Source organism: Talpa europaea (assembly GCF_964194135.1).
Source record: "Talpa europaea genome assembly, chromosome: 4".
In the NCBI taxonomy this organism is placed as follows: Eukaryota; Metazoa; Chordata; class Mammalia; order Eulipotyphla; family Talpidae; genus Talpa; species Talpa europaea.
The window spans coordinates 123,316,666-123,337,206 of record NC_140070.1 but is presented as its reverse complement, the minus strand read 5'-3'; the positions used below and the strand labels follow the sequence as shown (position 1 = coordinate 123,337,206).

General features: G+C 33.0%; 1 protein-coding gene across 1 annotated transcript in view; it reads left to right on the top strand.

Moving 5' to 3' along the window:
- Nucleotides 1-20,541, top strand: part of NAALADL2 (N-acetylated alpha-linked acidic dipeptidase like 2) — an 881,821-nt gene that overhangs the window by 732,093 nt on the left and 129,187 nt on the right. Inside the window, exon 11 of the mRNA XM_084231106.1 lies at nt 13,387-13,482. Coding sequence (XP_084087232.1) covers nt 13,387-13,482 — 96 coding nt within the window. The remainder of the gene's footprint in view (nt 1-13,386; nt 13,483-20,541) is intronic.

Here is a 20,541-nt window from a genome sequence, read left to right as displayed (position 1 = left end):
GATTCTTTTGCCCTTAACTTTAAGACCTTTAAATCCCTCATTTCTTTCACAGTTGATTAAATACAGCCCAGAGAAAAGCACTGACTGTTGAACAGAAAGCTTTTCAGGAGGCTAACAGGATCTGACCTCAAAGAAATGCTGTTGTTAAATTGACTTGAGATTTTACCAGAGAGAACAGGTTTTACTAAAGATGATATTAAAGTTTGGATTCCTTATTATTGAGAAAACTTTGCTTGCAAAACTTGAGAATATCAGTTTTTATTTTTCTACCTTGCAAATTCTTTGTGTAAGCCTTGCAATCTCAGTGTTACAAAGAATGTAAATGTGAACAGATGCCAGTGGGCACAGCACCACCACCCCCATGTGACTAGAATGCACCAGTAGAGTTGAAATTGTTACATCTGAAATATGTTAGTAGAGTTGGTGAGTAGCTGCTGCTCTGAGTCCTCCACCTAACCCCCAGTCCTTTTCTTTAGTCCATAATGACTCTTCTTGAACTGCCTCCAAGACTGACTGATTAACTATAAAATTTTTCAGAACAAATCTTGGTGCATCTGCTATTTAAGATAACATCTATTTCCACAAAGAAAGGAAGGCATATTGAAAAGAAAAAACTGGAGGTCATAGTATTGTCTCCTTTATTTCATAGTCATTTAAACTAATCGTATTGAAGCTAACATCTTTATTAGCTAAGTAGGTTTGCCAAAATATTTGAGGTTATTTTAGTTTAATTCATTCTCTTTTAAATGTGGAAAATAGTGCATTGATTTAATATTACTGAAGAAGATGAATTTCCAGGCTACAAAATGTACAGTAAGCAAAGATTATAAATTATAATATTATGAACAGCTATGTATTTTATTTTATGAAATGTAAAAGAGAACATTGATTTCACATCTCACCTGAGAAAATTCTCAAATACTGTCCTATATTATAATTTATAAGTGATATTTTATAAAGAGTATATATTATGACAGGGAAGAGTAGAAATATTAATTGGACTTTTAGAGTAGAAATATTAATTGGAATTTTAGGGGATACATTATTTTAAGTAATTATCTATTTTAAAAAATAGATACATTAAGTTTTATAGTATATAGTGATGTTTATTTTTAATGATGCACGCTAGAAACTTAAATAGTGATATAATGCAATGTTAATTCTATTAAAAAAAAAAAAACAAAACAGCATAGATAATGCCTGGGTTCATTTCCCAACTTTGCTGCTTGTGCTTTAGTTTCTTTATAATTTGAAATAATAATAGTTTATACTTCATAGGGATATTTTAAAGATTAATTGAGTCAATATCTGCAGTTTTGCTTTATTAGCAATAAATTTTCATAATATATGAAATATTTTAACACATTATAGAATAAAAAAACTGAAACTTCTTTACTTAGGGGTAAAGGAAGAAATGCACACACACACATACACATAGATATCCTTAATTAGGGAATATTTATATATAAATATAGGTCTTTTGCACATGTATGCTTTTCAAGAGGAGTATATTACCCCCAGACCCTTCCCTAATACTTTTCCCATACAGAGAAGGAGTGCCAGAATCTCTGAAGCATTCAAGATATTTAATAATTATTTTGAAATAGAACTTAAAAAAGGTTTAGGCATGCTAACTTAAATTACAAGACATCTTTCATTATAAAATTATATTTAAGTGTTGGGAGTGTTATGACCTTCTGCTAAGTAGTAGTTAGCATATATATTGAAAACTCTGTTAAGCCTCCCAACAATAGGAAAATATTTATTATCTTGACATTTTGCTGTGTAGCTATTCCTTCTATGGAAAAGTGTTTTCAGTAAGTAGTTTAATTATTTTTATTGTTTTGAAGTTGTGAAAATGCCTTCTTAGACTATACATTATTGAAATAGCAAAATTGCAAAGTTGAATACAATGTAATAAATTTATTTATTTTTCAAGATAGAATTATTTATTTACTTGTTTGTTTGTTTGTTTTTAAAGATTTGATTATTTATATATACAAGAGCTGGGGTACAGGCCAGAGATGCAGGGGGTGAGAGGATTCACTGGAGACAGAACAGGGAGCAGAGCAGGCAGATTGAGTGAAATACACTGCTGAGGGGAGCAGTGGGCGAGTCAGGAGAGGTCTGCTGTGCCATGTGGGTTGCTCCCTGACCGGCCAGGGATTAAACTCATGCTGCAGAGGCTGAGAATTGCTTCATAGTGTGGTGCTTAACCCCTTGCACCACCAGGGAGGCCCTAAAAATTTATTTATTTATGCATACAAGAATTGGGTTGTAGACCAGAGTGCAAGGGGGTGAGAGCATTCACCAGACAGGTTGGAGAGCAGAACAGGCAGGTCTGCTGAAATGCACTGCTGAGGGAAGCAGCAGGACAAGGCAGGAGAGGCCTGCTATAACATGTGGGTTAGCTCTCTAACAGGCTGGGGGATCAAACTCATGCTGCAGTGGCTGGTGATAGCTTGACAGCATTGAGTCTTTAACCCCCTACACCACCCTGGAGGCCCCATACAGTGTTATAAATTTAAGTTCATATATCAGATTCAATTGAACAAAATTGAAATTTCAGTCCTGACACAAGGCCCACAAACATGGAAAAACTGAATGAACATACTGAAAATTAACCTTTTTATCTCTAAAGCTGGCATGATAAAAGCATCGAGAGGATTTAATCAGAACTTCTCAGATTCAAAAAAAAATTTAGAACAAATGAAATGAATCATAAAATAAATTTGTCAGCTTTAAATTTAACAAATGGATACATTAACTTAAAAATATGAAGACCAAAAACTGTCATCTAGTTTCAAATAATTTCATAAAAAGAAAAATGTTTAATATCAAAATATAGTTGACAGTACAAAATTTTAGTAAAAAATACATATCATTGCTTAGAATATGCATAAATTTATGAAAAAATATCTGAAATATTTTGTCTCATTTTGTTATGGTCTGGACTACAGTACCACTCTGAGCTGGCATTTAGTGGCCATTAGATTAAATGAGGAGTGACTCAAATGTGTGGATTAAAAACCTGTGAATAGGTACATTTCTCTACAAAAATTTATTTTTGTGGGGTCTCCCTGGTGGCACAAGGGGTTAAGTGTCAACACTGTGAAGCAATCCACAGCTACTGCAGCATGAGTTCCATCCTCCGCCTGGGATCTACTCACATTGCACAGCAGATCTCTCCTGTCTCAGCTGCTGCTCCCCTCAGCAATGAGTTTCAGTCAATCTGCTTGTTCTGCTCCCCTTTCTGTCTCTGGTGAATTCTTTCACCTCCTGCACCTCTGGCCTATACCCCAGCTCTTGTATGCAATAAATAAATGTTTAGAAAAAAAATTAAAAAATATTTTATAAACCCCAATTACTTTCATATTCAAATTGTGGAATTTAATACCTTTCTCAGTTGCTATATGGGTTAAGAATTCTAGACACTGTTTTAAGAGCTTTAATGTATCTATTTAATAAATACTAATGATGATGTTATATGTGGCAAAATAATATTAATAGCATATGAGAATGCTGAGGCAGAGAAAATATAGGTAACTGGTGATATACCAAGAATTTAATAAGTGTCCTTGGACATTAAATTATGTTTATAATAATATTATTATTTTTATAATTATTGTATATTTATCTGTAATACATTGTAATTTATGACCAGTAGTTAATATGTATTAGTAAATATAAGTAGTATATTATAAATATTCATAGCAATATTAATAAATACAAACATATTAGTATTATGCATTAGCATATACATATGCTCAGTATAGAAATTGTATTGCTTTTATTCTGTTTATTAATTATGATATATTGTATAATCTTTATATAGCATCCAGCATATATTATTATACATTATATATATTACTGTATGTAGCCTATATTAATATGTTGTAGGTGAAGATGCAAATTAATATTTATTACAAAATAATATATAATACATGATTGCATAAATGATGCATAGTTGTAATTAATATAAGATTACATATTTTGATATAAAATTACATATTCTAAATATGTAAGTATTCAATGAATATTGATATCAAAATTATTATTTTATTCATGCTTGTGCATATGTGTTTATAATTAATAAATACTTTGTTATTTTCATTGCTGCTATTATTTATTTATTTATTTATTTTTGTGGGATCCTGGCCGGCAGCCAGGGAACGAACTGGCACTGCAGAGACTGTGGGCAGCCTCATAGCCCGGCGCTCAACCACTGTACCACCAGGGGGGCCCTCATTGCTGCTGTTATTAAGCCACATAGTACTGTCATGCCTTTATATTCATATATATTATCATATAATATGTATTATCCTTAGTGCAAACATGAGGTTTCTGGACAGAGGTCAAAATAATTACTTTTAACAATAACCTCATTGTTTCTCAAAATCTCAACTTCTGGGGTGGGCAATAAGGAACAGACATATGAACCCTGAAAATAAGAATCTAGGAGTTTATGTGTAATTTACAGCACTCCATTCCTGCAATGAGAAGAGAAACAATTTATCTTCTTCTTAGAAAGAGAAGGGGGAAATCTTAGATTTTTGTCCTTTGGAATGTAATGTTATATATGCTATGTAATATTCTGAATGTAATGTAATGAATGGTATGTTTCTAGGGTTCTGGGTTTTATCCATCTTTGAACTATAAATACCTCTAGAGGTAAACCTCTCCAGGCTTCTCTCACTATTCAGTCATCATTTAACTTCCAAGTCTTGTCATTTAATATAAGTCCCAGTAAAATTTGCTCAGAGAATCCTAACCATGCAGAAATATGTAGGTATTCACTTCCTGACAGTAGAGAATATAATACACCCTCAGTAAGTAATAACTGCAAAAATTGCTATTATTAAACTCATAATTCTCTAGATAGAATTTAGAATCTCCTACTGTTCTTCCCAAATACCAAAACTTTATATTATTATTTTAATTTGCAGTTTCAGGAGAATTAGAGGATGAGGATATTATGTATAAGTGTACTGATTTCATATGTTCATTTTATAAGTTAAAGAATGAGGATACTATATACTAATGTATCTATTTTATAAAAAGTCAATATTTATGAATGTTTCTCGTATTATTTAGTAAATTAACACTTGAATCAATGCAATGTTATACTTTAAGATGTATCATACCCTTTACCTTCCTTTCTTATAGATACTAAGAAAGACTTAATCAGTTTCATTAGTAAGAAGCATTTATATACATTTATATATTATGTTCATTCAGTTTAGTCTTGGAAAGTATAGAGACCATGATGGGAAGTGAAATAATTTGCCTGTGTCTCTGTTCATTCCACAAATACCATAAAACAACTCAAAAATCAGTGATTTGTGTCTAAAAATTAAAAACAATCTCCTCTGAACCCAGTTTAGTTTCATAAGCTCGAGCACTCTTTATTTTTGTCTTATAATTTCTGTAGTGTCTGTATAATCTAAGACTGAGTGCCAGTGTGACTTGATCTGAATTGGAAATGAAGATCTAAATTTTAACCCAGCTGCATTTACCAACATAATTTAGTTAGATATTTTCTCTGTATTTTAGTCTACTCATCCATAACTTCAGTAATGATAATAACATTGTTCCAAAATTAAATAGTTGTAGGTAAAAAAATATATATATTAAGGCAATACAGGAACTGTTAAAGAATAAATTTCTGAGATTTTTGAGATGAGAAGACAGTGGATCAAAATTATAATGATTTATATATTTTTGTGAGAGGAAACAACAGTAACCAAGTCAGGGATGAAAGAGAAATCATATGTTTAGAACTTATTAAAATGGTTCAAAAAACTTGATGCTATACATGATTTCTTAATAAAGTATTTTATAATTTAGGTAAAATAAACACTCTCTGAAAACTAATACTTATCAAAACTAACACTAAAAGAAGGGCAATTGGGCCTCCCTGGTGGCACAGGGGTTAAAGTCGCAGCAATATCAAGCTATCACCAGCCACTGTGGCCTGAGTGCCATTGCTGCCAGGGAGCTACACACATGGCGCAGCAGCAGCGCTCTCCTGTCTTGCCTGCTGCTCCCCTCAGCAGTGGATCTCAGTGCATCTGCCTGTTCTGCTCCCCACTCTGTCTCTGGTGAATCCACTCACCCCTGCCCCCCCACATCTCTGACCTACACCTCAGCTCTTGTATGTATAAATAAATAAATCTTTTTTAAAAAAAGATCCCCTTATTATCTGGTGAAGGAGGAAAGTGTGCTTTTAGTGGTGAACTTAATGTAACATGTATGCACACCTAAAACATAATGTAATACAATGTTGCATCAATGAAAATTAGTTCTTTTTTAAATTTCTATGTTTTATTTATGTAAACACCTTCCAAACTTAAAACCTCCCTTAATTTTTATAATTCACAGCTATTTAATTAGAAAATCTTTCATTTTCACCTCACTGAAAGGCTCTTTTTCAAGTGAAAAATACTTCAATGTTATGATTATTCCTTCAAGGAAGAGAAGCTAGAGTGAAGTTTTAATTAGAATTGAGGTTTACTGGGCCTCCCCTGGTGGCACAGTGGTTGAATGCTGGGCTGCGAGGCTGCCTGCAGCCTCTGTGGTGCAGGTTCGTTCCCCGGCCACGGGTCAGGGTCCCACAAAAAAAAAAAAAAAATTGAGGTTTACTGTTAGAAGCAACCTTCCCAGAATTTAGTATAGAAAACCCAAGGAAGTTGCAAGTGTGTTGAATGGTGGCCCCTAAAAGATAGGACCCCTGGAATCTGTGAATGTTAGCTTATATGGAAAAAGGGTCAGTGTAAATGTAGTTGATTTAAGGAATGTGAGATATCATCCTGATAATATCATCCCTGGATGGGCAAGTGTCTCTGTAAAAGAAAAGAGTTTACACAGAAAATGAGACCATGTAAACACAGAGCCAGTGATATGATTTGTGCAACAAGGAATAACTGGAAGCACCAGAAAGTGAAAGGCGCTTGGAGGAATTCTTCTCTAAAGTCTCAGAGAAGAAATACCAGAGCACAAGATATTTCCTGACGAAGATGGACATCACAGAGCCTGAGGCAGTCAGTAGTTGCTTTTAGAAAATGACTGCGATGTCTTAGACACTATTCTCACTTAGAAGCTAATGCTTTTTTTGGTTCATTTCTTTATTTTTGAAAGCATGTACGACAGGATGCCATAGCTCCAAATAACTGTTTAGTCATGAATAAACAAAATGAATATCATCATTTTTTTTTGCTTAATTTCTAATATGAAACTTTTCTGTGTTGGTAGCTAGTACAGCAGAGTCAATAAGTTGATTGCTTGCTTCTCCTTCTTCTTTTGCTGGAAATAGAAGAATGAAGAATTCTCAAGGATGTTTAAGGGATTGTATATAAAAATATATTATTTCTCTAACTTTTCAATTTAATGACAACTTTATTGAGTTAATAATATGAGACTTTAGAAGTTTTAAGGTTAATAGATGGGGCTTTGGACCCAGTTATTTCTTGTTAACTTTTTTTTTTTTTTTGAGCTAACGTTGATTTATAACATTGTACATTATTCAGAGGTATAATATCACACCGTAATCTATTGGCCCCATCCTCTCTCACTTCTCTTTCACTCTCTTCCTCTGCTATCCCTAAATATATCAGCAGATTCCTAGGGTTTATTAGTGGTTTTATCTGACCCTTTGTTTTATTTCTCTATATGCCACATATAAGTGACAGGTATTTTGAACCCAGATATTTTTAAGTCAATTTGCTAATGCATATGAACGTCACAAAGTTCTCCACAGGAGCCTTTTTTTTAATGCCAGAAGTTGTTAAGATCTTATTATTTTAGTTACAACGGTGGCACAGATATGGAAATCTTAATACTCTGCTAAGAGCATCTATTGTTTCTTTATTGTTATGTCCTTAGTTCTCTTTGCCTCCTAGCGAGTCTAGAAAGTATTATGTAAAAGTCACAAAACATAAACTTTGTAGCCAATAATACACGTAGGAAGTAAGAGAGAAACACATTCAATGATTAAAAGATAAAGTTAAGAAATGTGTGGGAAATTTGTATGAAGAAAATCTAAACTATTAAGACTGAATCCAGTGGAAGTATTTGCTGGCATATAAATATGTCAAGACCAAAAATGCATCATGAGGTAATTGGAATGATTCACATTTTTAAAACTTGTGTTACATTATTCCCATCTTAAAAGTACTTCACAAAAAAAAGGCAAAGTGTTTAACAAACACACATACACACAGCCAATTTCTTGTATTTGCTCTCTAATAACTATGTGTGACTCTAAAATTTAGGTAATTGAATTTTCCATGTTTTACTTCATATGTTTTTTGATGAATTAATATTTCCAATATCTCATTCAGTTTTAAAATAAAGATGCTAGAACAATATGAATAGATTATAGAGATGCTTTATTGAATATATTCAATAAAGCCAGCAATATGAACTTTACTACAACTTGAACAATGATTGAAATGTAAAAAATTAGTATAGTCATACAACAATATGTTAATATTACTCCACATTTGACCCTTGGATTGTTACACTTCTATATGAACTCCACATTAGCTCAAGCCTAATTTACTTTGAATAGTTTTTGGAATGTGTTTCAAAAATTATGACTGTGATTACCTTGCTTCTCAACCCACCCTATTATGAATGTCAGGGTCATTCAAAGTCCACAAGTGTTTTAATATCATATATTAAATTTAAGTACTGATGTGTATATTCTCTGATTGGAGAAAGGAGAATATTAAAGTAAGGGAAGTGCATACGGGACTTTAAGTATACTTAGTCGAAGCAGGAAGTCTTTGATTAAAGAATTTAAATTGTACATAGTGTTTCTACTGCTTATGTTGAGAAAACTAAAACTTGGAGGGAATTGGAGTAAGTTGTGGGAAAAAATCAAACTTGCTCAGATAGATTCAAAAGCCCAGTATCTTGAGCTTTAAGGGATTTTGGTAGAAATGAGAAGGCATGGCATAGGTTGAAAGTGTAGACTATGGAATCAGATAAATCTGGGCTTGACTATAGTTCTACTATTTACTTACAGTGGAATCTTGCATTTTGTATGAAAATCATTGGTTCTAAATTCCCTGAATTATAATAAATGGGTGACAATAGCTCTTACATTAAAAATATGTCCATGGATTTAGTGGAATGATACATGCAATGTGTTTAGCCAAGTGGTGTATGGGAAGCATTATTATTATGACCTTTACGCATCATCCTTTCAAGCCAATTATATAGAAATGGCATGTGCAAAATATTTAAGTGCAAATACCCACTAGATCAACATGAACAAAATATTTTAAATGATCATTTCAGAAAAAAATGCAGAGAATATATTTTGATATGCCATAAACTGATGTTTATTCAACTCATCTTAGTCTAGAACTAATATAAACATGACCTTTGAATTTTTTTTCTTTTTGTCATTTATTGATATATACTAACATTGTCTTCCACCATCTTTGATTTACTCAAGAATTGCTTCTTTTCAATCTGTCAGTGAATTGTTCTAAACAAAGCACTTTCTAAATGGTTAATGGTGCTTTACTTCCCTCAATTCATCTACAGATGACAACCATTATTAAAAAGTCATCACTGATAGTTAATGTAAATGCAGTAGGAAACCTTCACAAAACATTCATCCTTTAATCTTTTCATTCATTTTGTGTCAGAATGTATAAGAATAGTACCTATTAAATATGGTTTTTATTCTCATGTTTACATGAGAAAGAATGGTGGTAATCTCAATATTTTAACAATGATGTTTAATCCTTTATGTATCAAAATCCCATTGGAATAAAACTCCATGAACTTAGGGACCATGTTTTGCATTTAGTGCATCACCTGACACATAGTGCTGAATGATTATCGTTTAAATAATTAGTTAAATGAAGAACCAGGAACAAAGCATGTCATGCAAAAAAGATAGGTGAAGGATTAGGAGCACAGGGATTGCCTTGGAGAATAAGGGGATAAGGGATTGCCTTGGAAAAAGGCATATGTGGATAATTTAAATTAATATATTCAGCTATTAAATAATTAAATGTTCAATAAAAAGTTATTAATTGTAACTTCTAATTTTATATTCTTACAGGATAATTCATTTTGTGCCTGGCTGATATTTTTTATCTTTGTACTATTTATGAAGTATTGTTTTGCTAACTAATAAAATTATTTCAAGAAGTTTATTTAAACCTCTTGAGGCAAACTTTTAAGGACTTCAAGCTTACCTATTACATCAAAATTAGTGCCAGAATTATCCACTCATACTTTCACAACTTCACAAAAGTCAATTCAAATATATCTCTATTTGGAAAAGTACATGTATCTAAATATAAACTGTTCACTGATTCTCCTAGGATCTTGATAGGGTCTTAGAATTTCCTTTCTTTCAGCATCCTACCTAATCACCACTTTGGCACTACCACACTTACCATCATTATCATATTTACTGTCTTTAGCATCATCATCAATGCTATGAACATAGTGTCTCCTATGGGGCAAATGTTGGTCAGTTATGTATGTGTGTGTGTCTTCATATAATATATGTAATTTATATGTAATATGTAATTCACATGTATTATATATTACATATTTTATATAAAATGTATTATATATCACATTATAATATATATAGTTATTATAGTTTCTCAGCAGCCATAGTAATCCTTTGAAGAATAAGATGATTATGATGGCACAATTATTAAATTAAAAAAGTAATTTTAAACTTTTTTAAAAATTCTGACTGCCCTAAATACATCCAAAACCCCACTGATACATAATATTACTATTTCAGTAGGGGAGAATACCACCCTCATTGTGTGTTAATTTTCTAGGATTAACATGACAAAATACCACAGATTGAATAAATTTAAATAACAGAATTTATTGCCTTAACAGTTCAAGGTGTCATCAAGTTTGGATCCTTATAAAGACTATGACAGAAAATATTTCCCTTTCTAGCTTCTGGTGGTTTTCTGGCAATCTTTTGCATCCCTTGGCTTGTAAATACATCATTCCCACCTCTGCCTCCACAATCTCATGTTTTTTTTCCATGTATGCATATCTGTCTCCAAATTTCCTCTTTACATAAGGATATTAATCAAATTGTATTAAACACACATCTACTTTGGCACATAAATTATTCAATACATAGTACTGAGTCTTAGTCATTTCTCAAATTGGGCAAATTAGGAAATGGTGTCTATGGTACTGTGAGCTGGTGTTCTATGGTTTTAAGGCAAGTCATTAAAAGTAGAGTTTGTTTGGGAGCAGGCAGAGTTTCTTAGAAATTAGTTTTACATTGATGGACAAAATACGCAAAAATAAATAAAGCAAGTTTTGATAAATAGTAAAAAGGTTATTCATGGTGCTTTTATCCAAAAATGGGTGAATGCTGGAACAAAAAGCTAAAGTACCTTTGTTTGATTGCAGGATTGTCAGAACAGGGAGTAAAGAGTATGCTGGATCATAGAAATAATATACAAAGAATTACAATTGTGCTGGTTTCAGTTCTCATTTGTGTGACTTCAGAGCTTATCAACAACATCATCCTAAGTTTTTTCTTACCATGATATATTCCAAAGTGTTGTGTTCTGCTGTTGGATACCTCTAATATATAGTTTTAATGTAATTAAACTTACATTTATTACCCTGTTATAGTCATTTTCACTTTTAGTTTTTAAAGATTTATTTATTTATGGGGCCTCCCTGATGGCCCAAGGGATTAAGCACCACATTATAAAGTGATCCACAGCCTCTGCAGCACGAGTTCGATCTCCAGCGGGCCAGGGAGCACCCACATGGTGCAGCAGACCTCTCTTGTCTCACCAGCTGCTCCCCTCAGCAGTGTATTTTAGTCGGTCAGTCTGTTCTGTTCCCCACTCTGTCTCTGGTGAATCCTCTCACCCCTCATATCTCTGGCCTGTACCCCAGCTCATGTATGCATATATTAGCTGAGGTGTAGGCCAGAGATGTAGGGAGGTCAGAAGATTCACCAGAGATAGAGTAGAGAGCAGAACCAGAGGGTTGACTGAAATATACTGCTGAGGGGAGCAGCAAGCAGACACAAGAGGTTGCTGTGCCATATGTGGGTTAGCTCCCTGGCCAGCGATTGGACTTCTGCTGCAGTGACTAGCGATAGCTTGATAGTGCTGAGACTTAACCCCTTGTACCACCAGGGAAGCCTTACCCTGTGACAGTCATTTTTGGTAGAGACTGGGTTAAATCTCTCTTCAAGATCCTTATCTTTGTCTGTTTAATATTCTGTCCATATATCTTACCCCGTCTTCTGTTTTCTAGACAGATAATATTAATTACTTCAAGTTTTCCAGTTAAAACTGTATTATGTAGTAAATAATAATTTCATGAGATGCTAGTAACATTGATAAGTATAAGAGCATTATTTTACGTAGTGTCTTATTCCATTCAGGCTGCTGTAACTAATTATCACAGACTTAGTGGCTTCTCAACAACAGTAATTTATTTCTCAAATTTGGGAATGCTGAAAGTGAAGGTCACCATGGTTAAGTGAGGGTACTCTTCCATGTTATAAACTTCTTACTGTATTGTCATATAGTAGAAAGAGTTAGAAAGTTCTTTGGTGACTTCTTTCAAGGCAGTAATTGTATTCATGATAATAGAGCCCTCAATACCTAATCATCTCCCAAAGTCCTTACCCCCCCATACCAATTCCCTAAAGTCTCTGAGATTAGCATATGAATTGGGAGTATAAAAATAAATATTCAGACCATAGTAGATAGTAACATTATTAGTGACCCATGTCTTCTTGTATCCTGAAACGTGTCTACACCTGCAATTCATTTCAGTATCTGTTATTTAAGTATCTTGACATGAAGGTTTTGTCTGATACAACATGCTACTGCAATATGTAAAGCTGCAAAACAATGCTACCCAAAATAGCTTACTAATGTTTAGAAATTACTTTTGTAGTATTTAAAATTTCATACATACACTGCCTAGACTTTTCTTGTTGATAACCATGTTTATTAGAAATATAATCTACCAGCCTTAAAACATAGAAAATAATATAAAAAAAAGAAGAAAAATTTCAGATAGGAGCTTTGTAGTAAAGGTGTTTTAACCTCCATATAGTCTGCTTTTGAAATAAAGGGGACTACAAAGAAATATCTCTTCTGAGTAAGAAAAAATGTCCTTTCATAAATAAAAAAATAATGCCAAGAGTTACAAAATTGTACTTATTTTAATTTATAAATATTCTGTGATTGGTTAATTAGATCAATAGAATGAAGTCCAGCAATCAACAGGAGCCCTAAAACAATTTAGAGTCTTTTAAAATCTTTAAAGAAAATCCAATAAGCATTTGAAAAAACAAAATCAATGGAGAGTTTTAAATGCTTCTTTTCTGATTTTCCACAGGGTCCAAGTTTTCTTTCTGAGGCCTTTTTCCCTAAAAATGCAACAAACATTGAAGAAATTGATCCTTTTTTCAACCTTCATGAAACCATTACTAAGGTAAGAGAAGAATGCATTAATAAGCAGGGTAGAAAAGTTTTGTTCATTTTTTCATTGGTATATGAATAAGAGAAAAAAAAATCCTACCAAGTTGATAGAATATACTAGAAAGTATTTTATTACCTCTTGTTATTTCACTAAGGAGTAAAGATGAAAATCATCTCACTCAGGATTATACAGACCAATAACTGATATTCCACATTCAAAATCAATCTTTAGTGATTCAATTGTTTTTTATATCTTCAATATGAATGTAGATTTGTGGAATAGCCTCATATATACCTCTTTATTTAGATTAAGAGCAATATAACATGGCACTTTGAATTTCTGTATCTTCAAAGTTTTATTTCAATATTTAAGGTTGGTGAGTGTGGTAATTTTCAGCTGTAAAAAATAGTTGCTTTTTAAAAGACAATGCTGGACTATATTTATAACCAATGTTTTTACTCTATGATGGTCATACTAATATTTTTAATGCATAATACTGTGAGTTAATGGTATGCAGATTAAATTTTATAGTATGGAGAAATAAATTTAATGCTATTACATCATATGATTTTTTTTTTTCATTTAACAACAATGTGTTTAACCTGTTGTATCCTGTATGGGGATAGAATTTGTAGAGAATATTAGAATTTCAGCATTTAATAATGTGTAATTATATATGCTTACTTGAAAGATTGAATCATTCTTTAATCTTCTTAGTGAAATTTTAGAAGGCTGATTTTCTCCTTAAGAAACAGGAAATGGGGGCCTCCCTGGTGGCGCAAGCTGTTCAGTCAGCATTATAAAGCTGTTTGCAGACACTGAAACACTAGTTTGATCCCCAGGCAGGGAACTGACCCACATGGCACAGCTGACCTCTCCTGTCTTGCCCACCTATTCTCTTACCCACTCTGTCTCTGGTGAATCCTCTCACCCCCATACCTTTGGCCTGTACCCCAGTTCTTGCATGCATAAATAAATAAATCTTAAAAAAAGAAAGGAAATGTGCTATAATGAAGTGAATTTAATGAGTGGCAATAGAATGAATTCATAATACAAAAACTAAAATCTTAGGTCTGGCTCTGATATGTAAGAGCTCTGTGAATTTATTTTATGAACTTTTGAAATAAGGGGAATTTGAATCATATTTTACTTAAAATTCTTATAAGTTCAAAACATCTGAATTATGAATACATTTATAATGCATTCATTTCCAGTCTTCAATGTTTATTGCATTTTTAGGGAAAAAGGCCTCAGAAGGAAAACTAACTCATTTCTTTGATTTAGTTTTAGTGTTTAGTTAACTATTATTATTTGGACATGTAAGGTAGAAGTGGTCCCCCAAATAACTCCTTAGTATTCATGATCTTATCTGTATTCCTAATACTGGGAGAGGAGAAGGAGATGAAGTGAGAGAAAAGAAAAAGCCAATATGTATCTAGTTGTATTTATATATCTATGTGAAAGAGTAGATCTCTAGCTATATGTTTGTATGAGTTAATATGTATTATTCAATATTACACATAATAGATACATAATTTTTATTTGTTTTCATTTATGTATTCCTAAACAAGCATTAGAAGATATTAGGGCAATGAAACAGTACTGTTTTCTTTATTTTTTCTGTTTCTGGATTAGAAAAACCAAGGATTTTGTAGAACAATTTAAGATCATGTTGTCATCAGATATGTAATGAGATAATAGTTTCTAAGATCATGAAATCCACAGTCAGAGACAATTCTAAACTCTTGATCTTAGAGGTATAAATACAGACTGATCTTTGCTGCACAAGGTCTTGACTATACCACAACTTCTAAGAGCAGTTTGGGGCAGGAAGTGAGTAAGGAAGCAGAAAACATGGTCTCAACACATATGTGAGGTTCACTCTTACTGTGAAACCCACAGAAAATAAGAGAACATTAAAGAGAAGACAAAAATGTGTGGATAGGTATTGGCATATGTTCTATATGTGTTTTCAAATATATTTCATGTGAACAGATAACCATCAAGTGGATGTTGTAAAGAACTCTATATCTGAAAAAATAAGATCTGTGTAAGTGCAGAAGCAAGTGTTCTTATTTTTGTTGCCACATATAGTTTTCCAGTATTGATTTTGTTTCCCCAATCATGTTTACTTATGGAAACCATTCATGTTGATTATATGCCAGGTTAAGAAATTGTGCTTCACATGTTTAAGCTTATGTCACCAGTACAGGAACAATAAATAAACAGGAACAATAAATGTGTAAGTGCTGAAAACAGCACACAACTAGGAAATATGCAACATAGATTTCAGTACTAGCTTAACTACCAACTTTTTATTTATAGAAGTTTATTTTATTTACACTAAAATGGGGTACACACTAATGTAGTCCTCACTGTGGAATAATCTTCATTAGGATTCTGTGAGACTGAAACTATGATATATATTTGCTCTCTTGAAATGCAATATTTATGTAACTAAGTATAATTATTCATACAATAAAAGTACTAGTTCTAGAGTCTTCGAAGTAGGCCCTTACATTTTCTGAATTTTGTTTAATTGTAAAGCAAAAAATGAAAAGGGAATAGCTTATATATGATTGAGCTAATTACATGCTGAGAATACACTGATAATTCTTGTGTACAAATGGATTATAAAAATTCGCTTTGTGAGGAGTTGAAAACTTGAAAATGTTTTGTAAGTATAATAGTGGGGCTTTTTAATTTATTTAATTTATATTTTACACCATTCTTTATTTTTCTACAACGTATGCTCTCTCCTCTCAGGTGTAGTCCCCATAAATTTCCACCACCAATTCACCTGTGCACCATCGCCATAGTCCCTTGTAATCAAAACAGGGGAGGGAAGAGCTCAATAGTGGATTTATTGGAGGATATCATGTATTTATTTCACTTGTATTCCTCATAGTGATGTGATGTTATGGAAATAATACTGGGCTAAAATAATACTCAGCTAGGTAAAAATTCTATCACTATCTATATAAAGAAAAGAATATAAAGTATGAGAAAAATTTTTAATGGTACAGTACAAGCACTGATTATAGCACTATTAATATATTAAATTAGAAGTACTTGAAATACTAAACATTGTATCCCTTATATATTATAATAAAATTAGATTTATAAACACAGTGACCTAATACCATCATGTATTTAAGGATTTAAAATTCAGTATAAATATATTTATCTAATATATTTATGTAATGAAGTCTTTCATCCTTTTCAAGTAAGTAACTTTGTTTTCTGAACCTTTGTTAAAGATCATGTATATGACTTATGTCAAATAGAATTACAATTTCTAAGTATTATTAGGTTAATAATTTGTAACAGTACTTTTGTGAATTAAAAAATTAACAATAGATAAACCACACTCCTAAATGGGATGTGAGCTGTCATAGTCCTTGAAAGTAGATTTCCAAATTTGCCCTGCTCTTCTTTTTAAATTTTTTATTCATTTTAAAGATATCTTGGCATTTGTCTTTTTGATATAAACCATGGGCCCTTAGAAAGTAATGAAATAGGTTCAGTATTGATGCCAAAAGGTGTAATTCATCATGCCTCCAGTGACAGGTGGTACAATATAAAGCTGCTGAAGGGCGACACATGCTGCATCAATGTGGAAGATGCTTTCTTAGCTCTACAATTACCTAAAATAGCATTTGTTTCCTAATTACCATAGAAGCCAAACTAATTCCTCCAAAGACTACATATGAATGAAATACCAATATAAATCTTAGCTGCTAAATCCTTTAATAAGTGAATAAAAATCACCATGGATTTATGTTTTGAAATAGGCTTATTTTTCTTCCTACACCTAGGAATTTTCTAGTTATGTTTCTAAATCTTCAACATTTAGCTCATAAATTGTTATTAGCTACCTAAGCATTCTAGTAACCTACTATAAGCCGAAGGTGGCTTAGAGTAGCAGAACACTGAAATACAAAAATGATTAATGTGCAGGAGCAATTCCAAGGGAATAAACAAGTAAGCAAATCATTTCAATATACCATACTAAAAAGGATGAAGTATGGGAGGGAGAGCATGAAGGTTTTGCTATTTATTGGGACATTTGAAGAATTCACCAGAGAAGTGACATTTGAGGTATTTAGGAAATTTCAACTTTATCTTAATGTCAATGAGTGTCCCCTCAGAATTCTTTAAAAAGCAGATTGTTAGTAGTAGTGTGTGAGAAATGGTATGCGTTTTGGAATGCAGAAGACATATTTGAGAGACATTTTAAAACTGAATGATGCTCTGTATGATTTACTGGATAGGAGAGAAAGCAGAGTAAGGAGAAAAGGGTAATTTCTCTAGTTCTATCATTTTTTTTTTTTTAAATAGAGGTATGTTTTTATTTATTTGTTTGTTTGTTTGTTTGTTTTGTTTATACATGCACTGGGTACAGTCAGAAGCGCGGGAGGGTGAGAGAATTCACCAGGGCCAGAGCAGGGAGCAGAGCAGGCAGAAGGACCGAAGTACACTGCTGAGGGGAGCAGCGGGAGGCAGGAGAGGTTTGTGCGCCATGTGGGACCCTCCTCCGGTGGCAGGGGAGCAGCCGGGGATCAAACCGGTGCTGCAGAGGCTGCAGGCAGCTTCGCAACCCAGCGCTCAACCACTGCGCCACCGGGGAGGCCCTCTCTAGTTCTATCTTAAGTTCATATTATTGAATCAAATAAATTAGGGACTGATTTGGAGAAATGATGAGTTTGACACTAAGATTTGAATGCTGTAGGGCATCTAGGCAAATGAATCAAGGTGGTACTTGGAAACATGTGACTTGATCTCAGAAAGAAATAGGCTCTAGAAATGTATTATCTGATATAGTAACAACTAATCATATATGGATACAAATTAAATTTTAAAATATATAAATTAAAATAAATTAGAAGTTTAGTTCCTCAGTCTCATTTATCATAAAACACATACTTTAGTAACCACATATAGCTTGTGGCTACTGAATTGGAGAGCATAGATTATAGAACATTTTCATCATCACCAGGTAGACAGAAAATGCTAACCTGGCAACATTCCTGCAGAGGAATAAGGGTGAAAAAGGGAAAGAAGGAAAGATGCAGGGCATATATTCTTCAGAATCCACAGGAAAAGAATATTATAAGAGAAAATATTCAAAGGCATATTAACCCACCACCTCATACCCATTAAAATGGCTACTCTCAAACAAATAAAACTAAGCTAAACAGAACATAGTAAGTTTTGGAGAGGTTGTGGAAAAATTGGAATTCTTACCCACTATGGATGGGAATATAAAAAAAAAATAGGGCTGCTTTGGAAAACAATTTGATGGTTCCTCAAAAAATAAAAATAGATGGGCCTCTCCGGTGGCGCAGCGGTTGAGCACTGGGTTGCAAAGCTGCCCGCAGCCTCTACAGTGCCAGTTCGATCCCTGGCTGCCAGGTGAGGGTGCCACATGGAGCGCAAACCTCTCCTGCCGCCGCTGCTCCCCTCAGCAGTGTATCATCAGTCTGCCTGTTCTGTTCTCTGCTCTGGCTCTGGTGAATTCTCTCATGCGCTTCTGACTGTACCCAGTGCTTGTATAAATAAATAAATAAATACATCTTTAAAAAATAATAAAAAATAAAAATAGAATCAGCATGTGATCCACCAATTTCACTTCTGGTTCTATATACCAAGGAATTGAAAATAGGGTCAGGAATGTGTTTATATAAGCCCACATTCATAGCAGCATTATTTATAATAGCTAAATTGTAGATAAAACCCATTTCCAAATATAGATGAATGGATAAGCCAAATGAAGTTTATATACAAAATGGCATATTATTAAATCTTAAAAAGGAAGGAGATTCTGACGTACTTGAGACATGGGTGGACTTTGAGTGCCTAAAGTAAGTGAAACGAGCCAATCCCAAAAAGACAAATGCATGTTGAATATATGATATGCAAATATTTTCTCCCAAAATGTAATGGTTGTGTTTTCATTTTAATGATACTTTCTTTTACTGTAAGAAGCTTGCAAGTTTGATGGAGTACATTTACTTTTGGTTTTGTTTCCCTTGCCATTGGGGTTGAATCCCCAAAATATCTTTGAAGATAATGTTATGGAGTGTTTCCCTATGTGTTCTGTGTTATGGAGTATTCCCCTATGTATTTTATGGCTTTAGGTCTTACAACCAAGTCGTTAATACACTGTGAATTAATTTTTGTGTGTGGAATGAGATAGTGGTCTAGCTTAATCTATTTGCATATGTATGTCCAGTTTTTCCCATTGTTAAAGAAACTTTCTCTATTACATACTCTTTGCTCATTTGTCATAGATTAACTGTCCATGTAAGTGTAGTTTTATTTCTGGACTCTCAATAACATTCCATTATTCCATATCTGTTTTTATTCTAGTACCATATTGTGTTGATTAATATGATTTTATAGTATATTTTGAAGTCTGGACATGTAATGCCTCTATTCATCTTTTTCTGTCAGGGTCACTTTGTCCATACAGGGTCTTTGTAGATCCATATCCATATTCTGTGTCTTTGAAGAATGCCTTTGAAACTATGATAGGAATTGCATTGAATCTACATATTGTGTTGGGTGCAGACGCCACTTTAGCAGTATTTAATTTGCTAATCCAAGGATATTGAATACCTTTCATTTCTTTGTGACTTCTATTTATTTTAACAATATTGTATAATTTTCTTTGTACAAGTCTTTCAAGTCCTCTGTTAACTATATTCCTATGCATCTAGTTCTCATTGATGCAGATGCAGATGTGTTTGTTTTCTTGAATTCTTTCTTCTAGCTCATTGTTTTAATATAGGAATGGAACCAATTTTTGTATATTGATTTTGTAGCCTCCCTATAGTGATTTATTGTTTCTATTATTTTTAATGCACTGTTTAGGGTTTTCTATCTATATTATCATGTCATCTGCCTGTGGTGATAGTTTTACTTCTCTCTTAATTTGGATTCCATTATATATTTCTCATCTAATTGTACATCCTAGGACTTGAATTGCAGTGGTGAAAGTAGATATGGTTGCATAATTCCTGATCTTAAAAGAAGAGCTTTCAGTTTCCTTTGAGAATTTCATTAGCT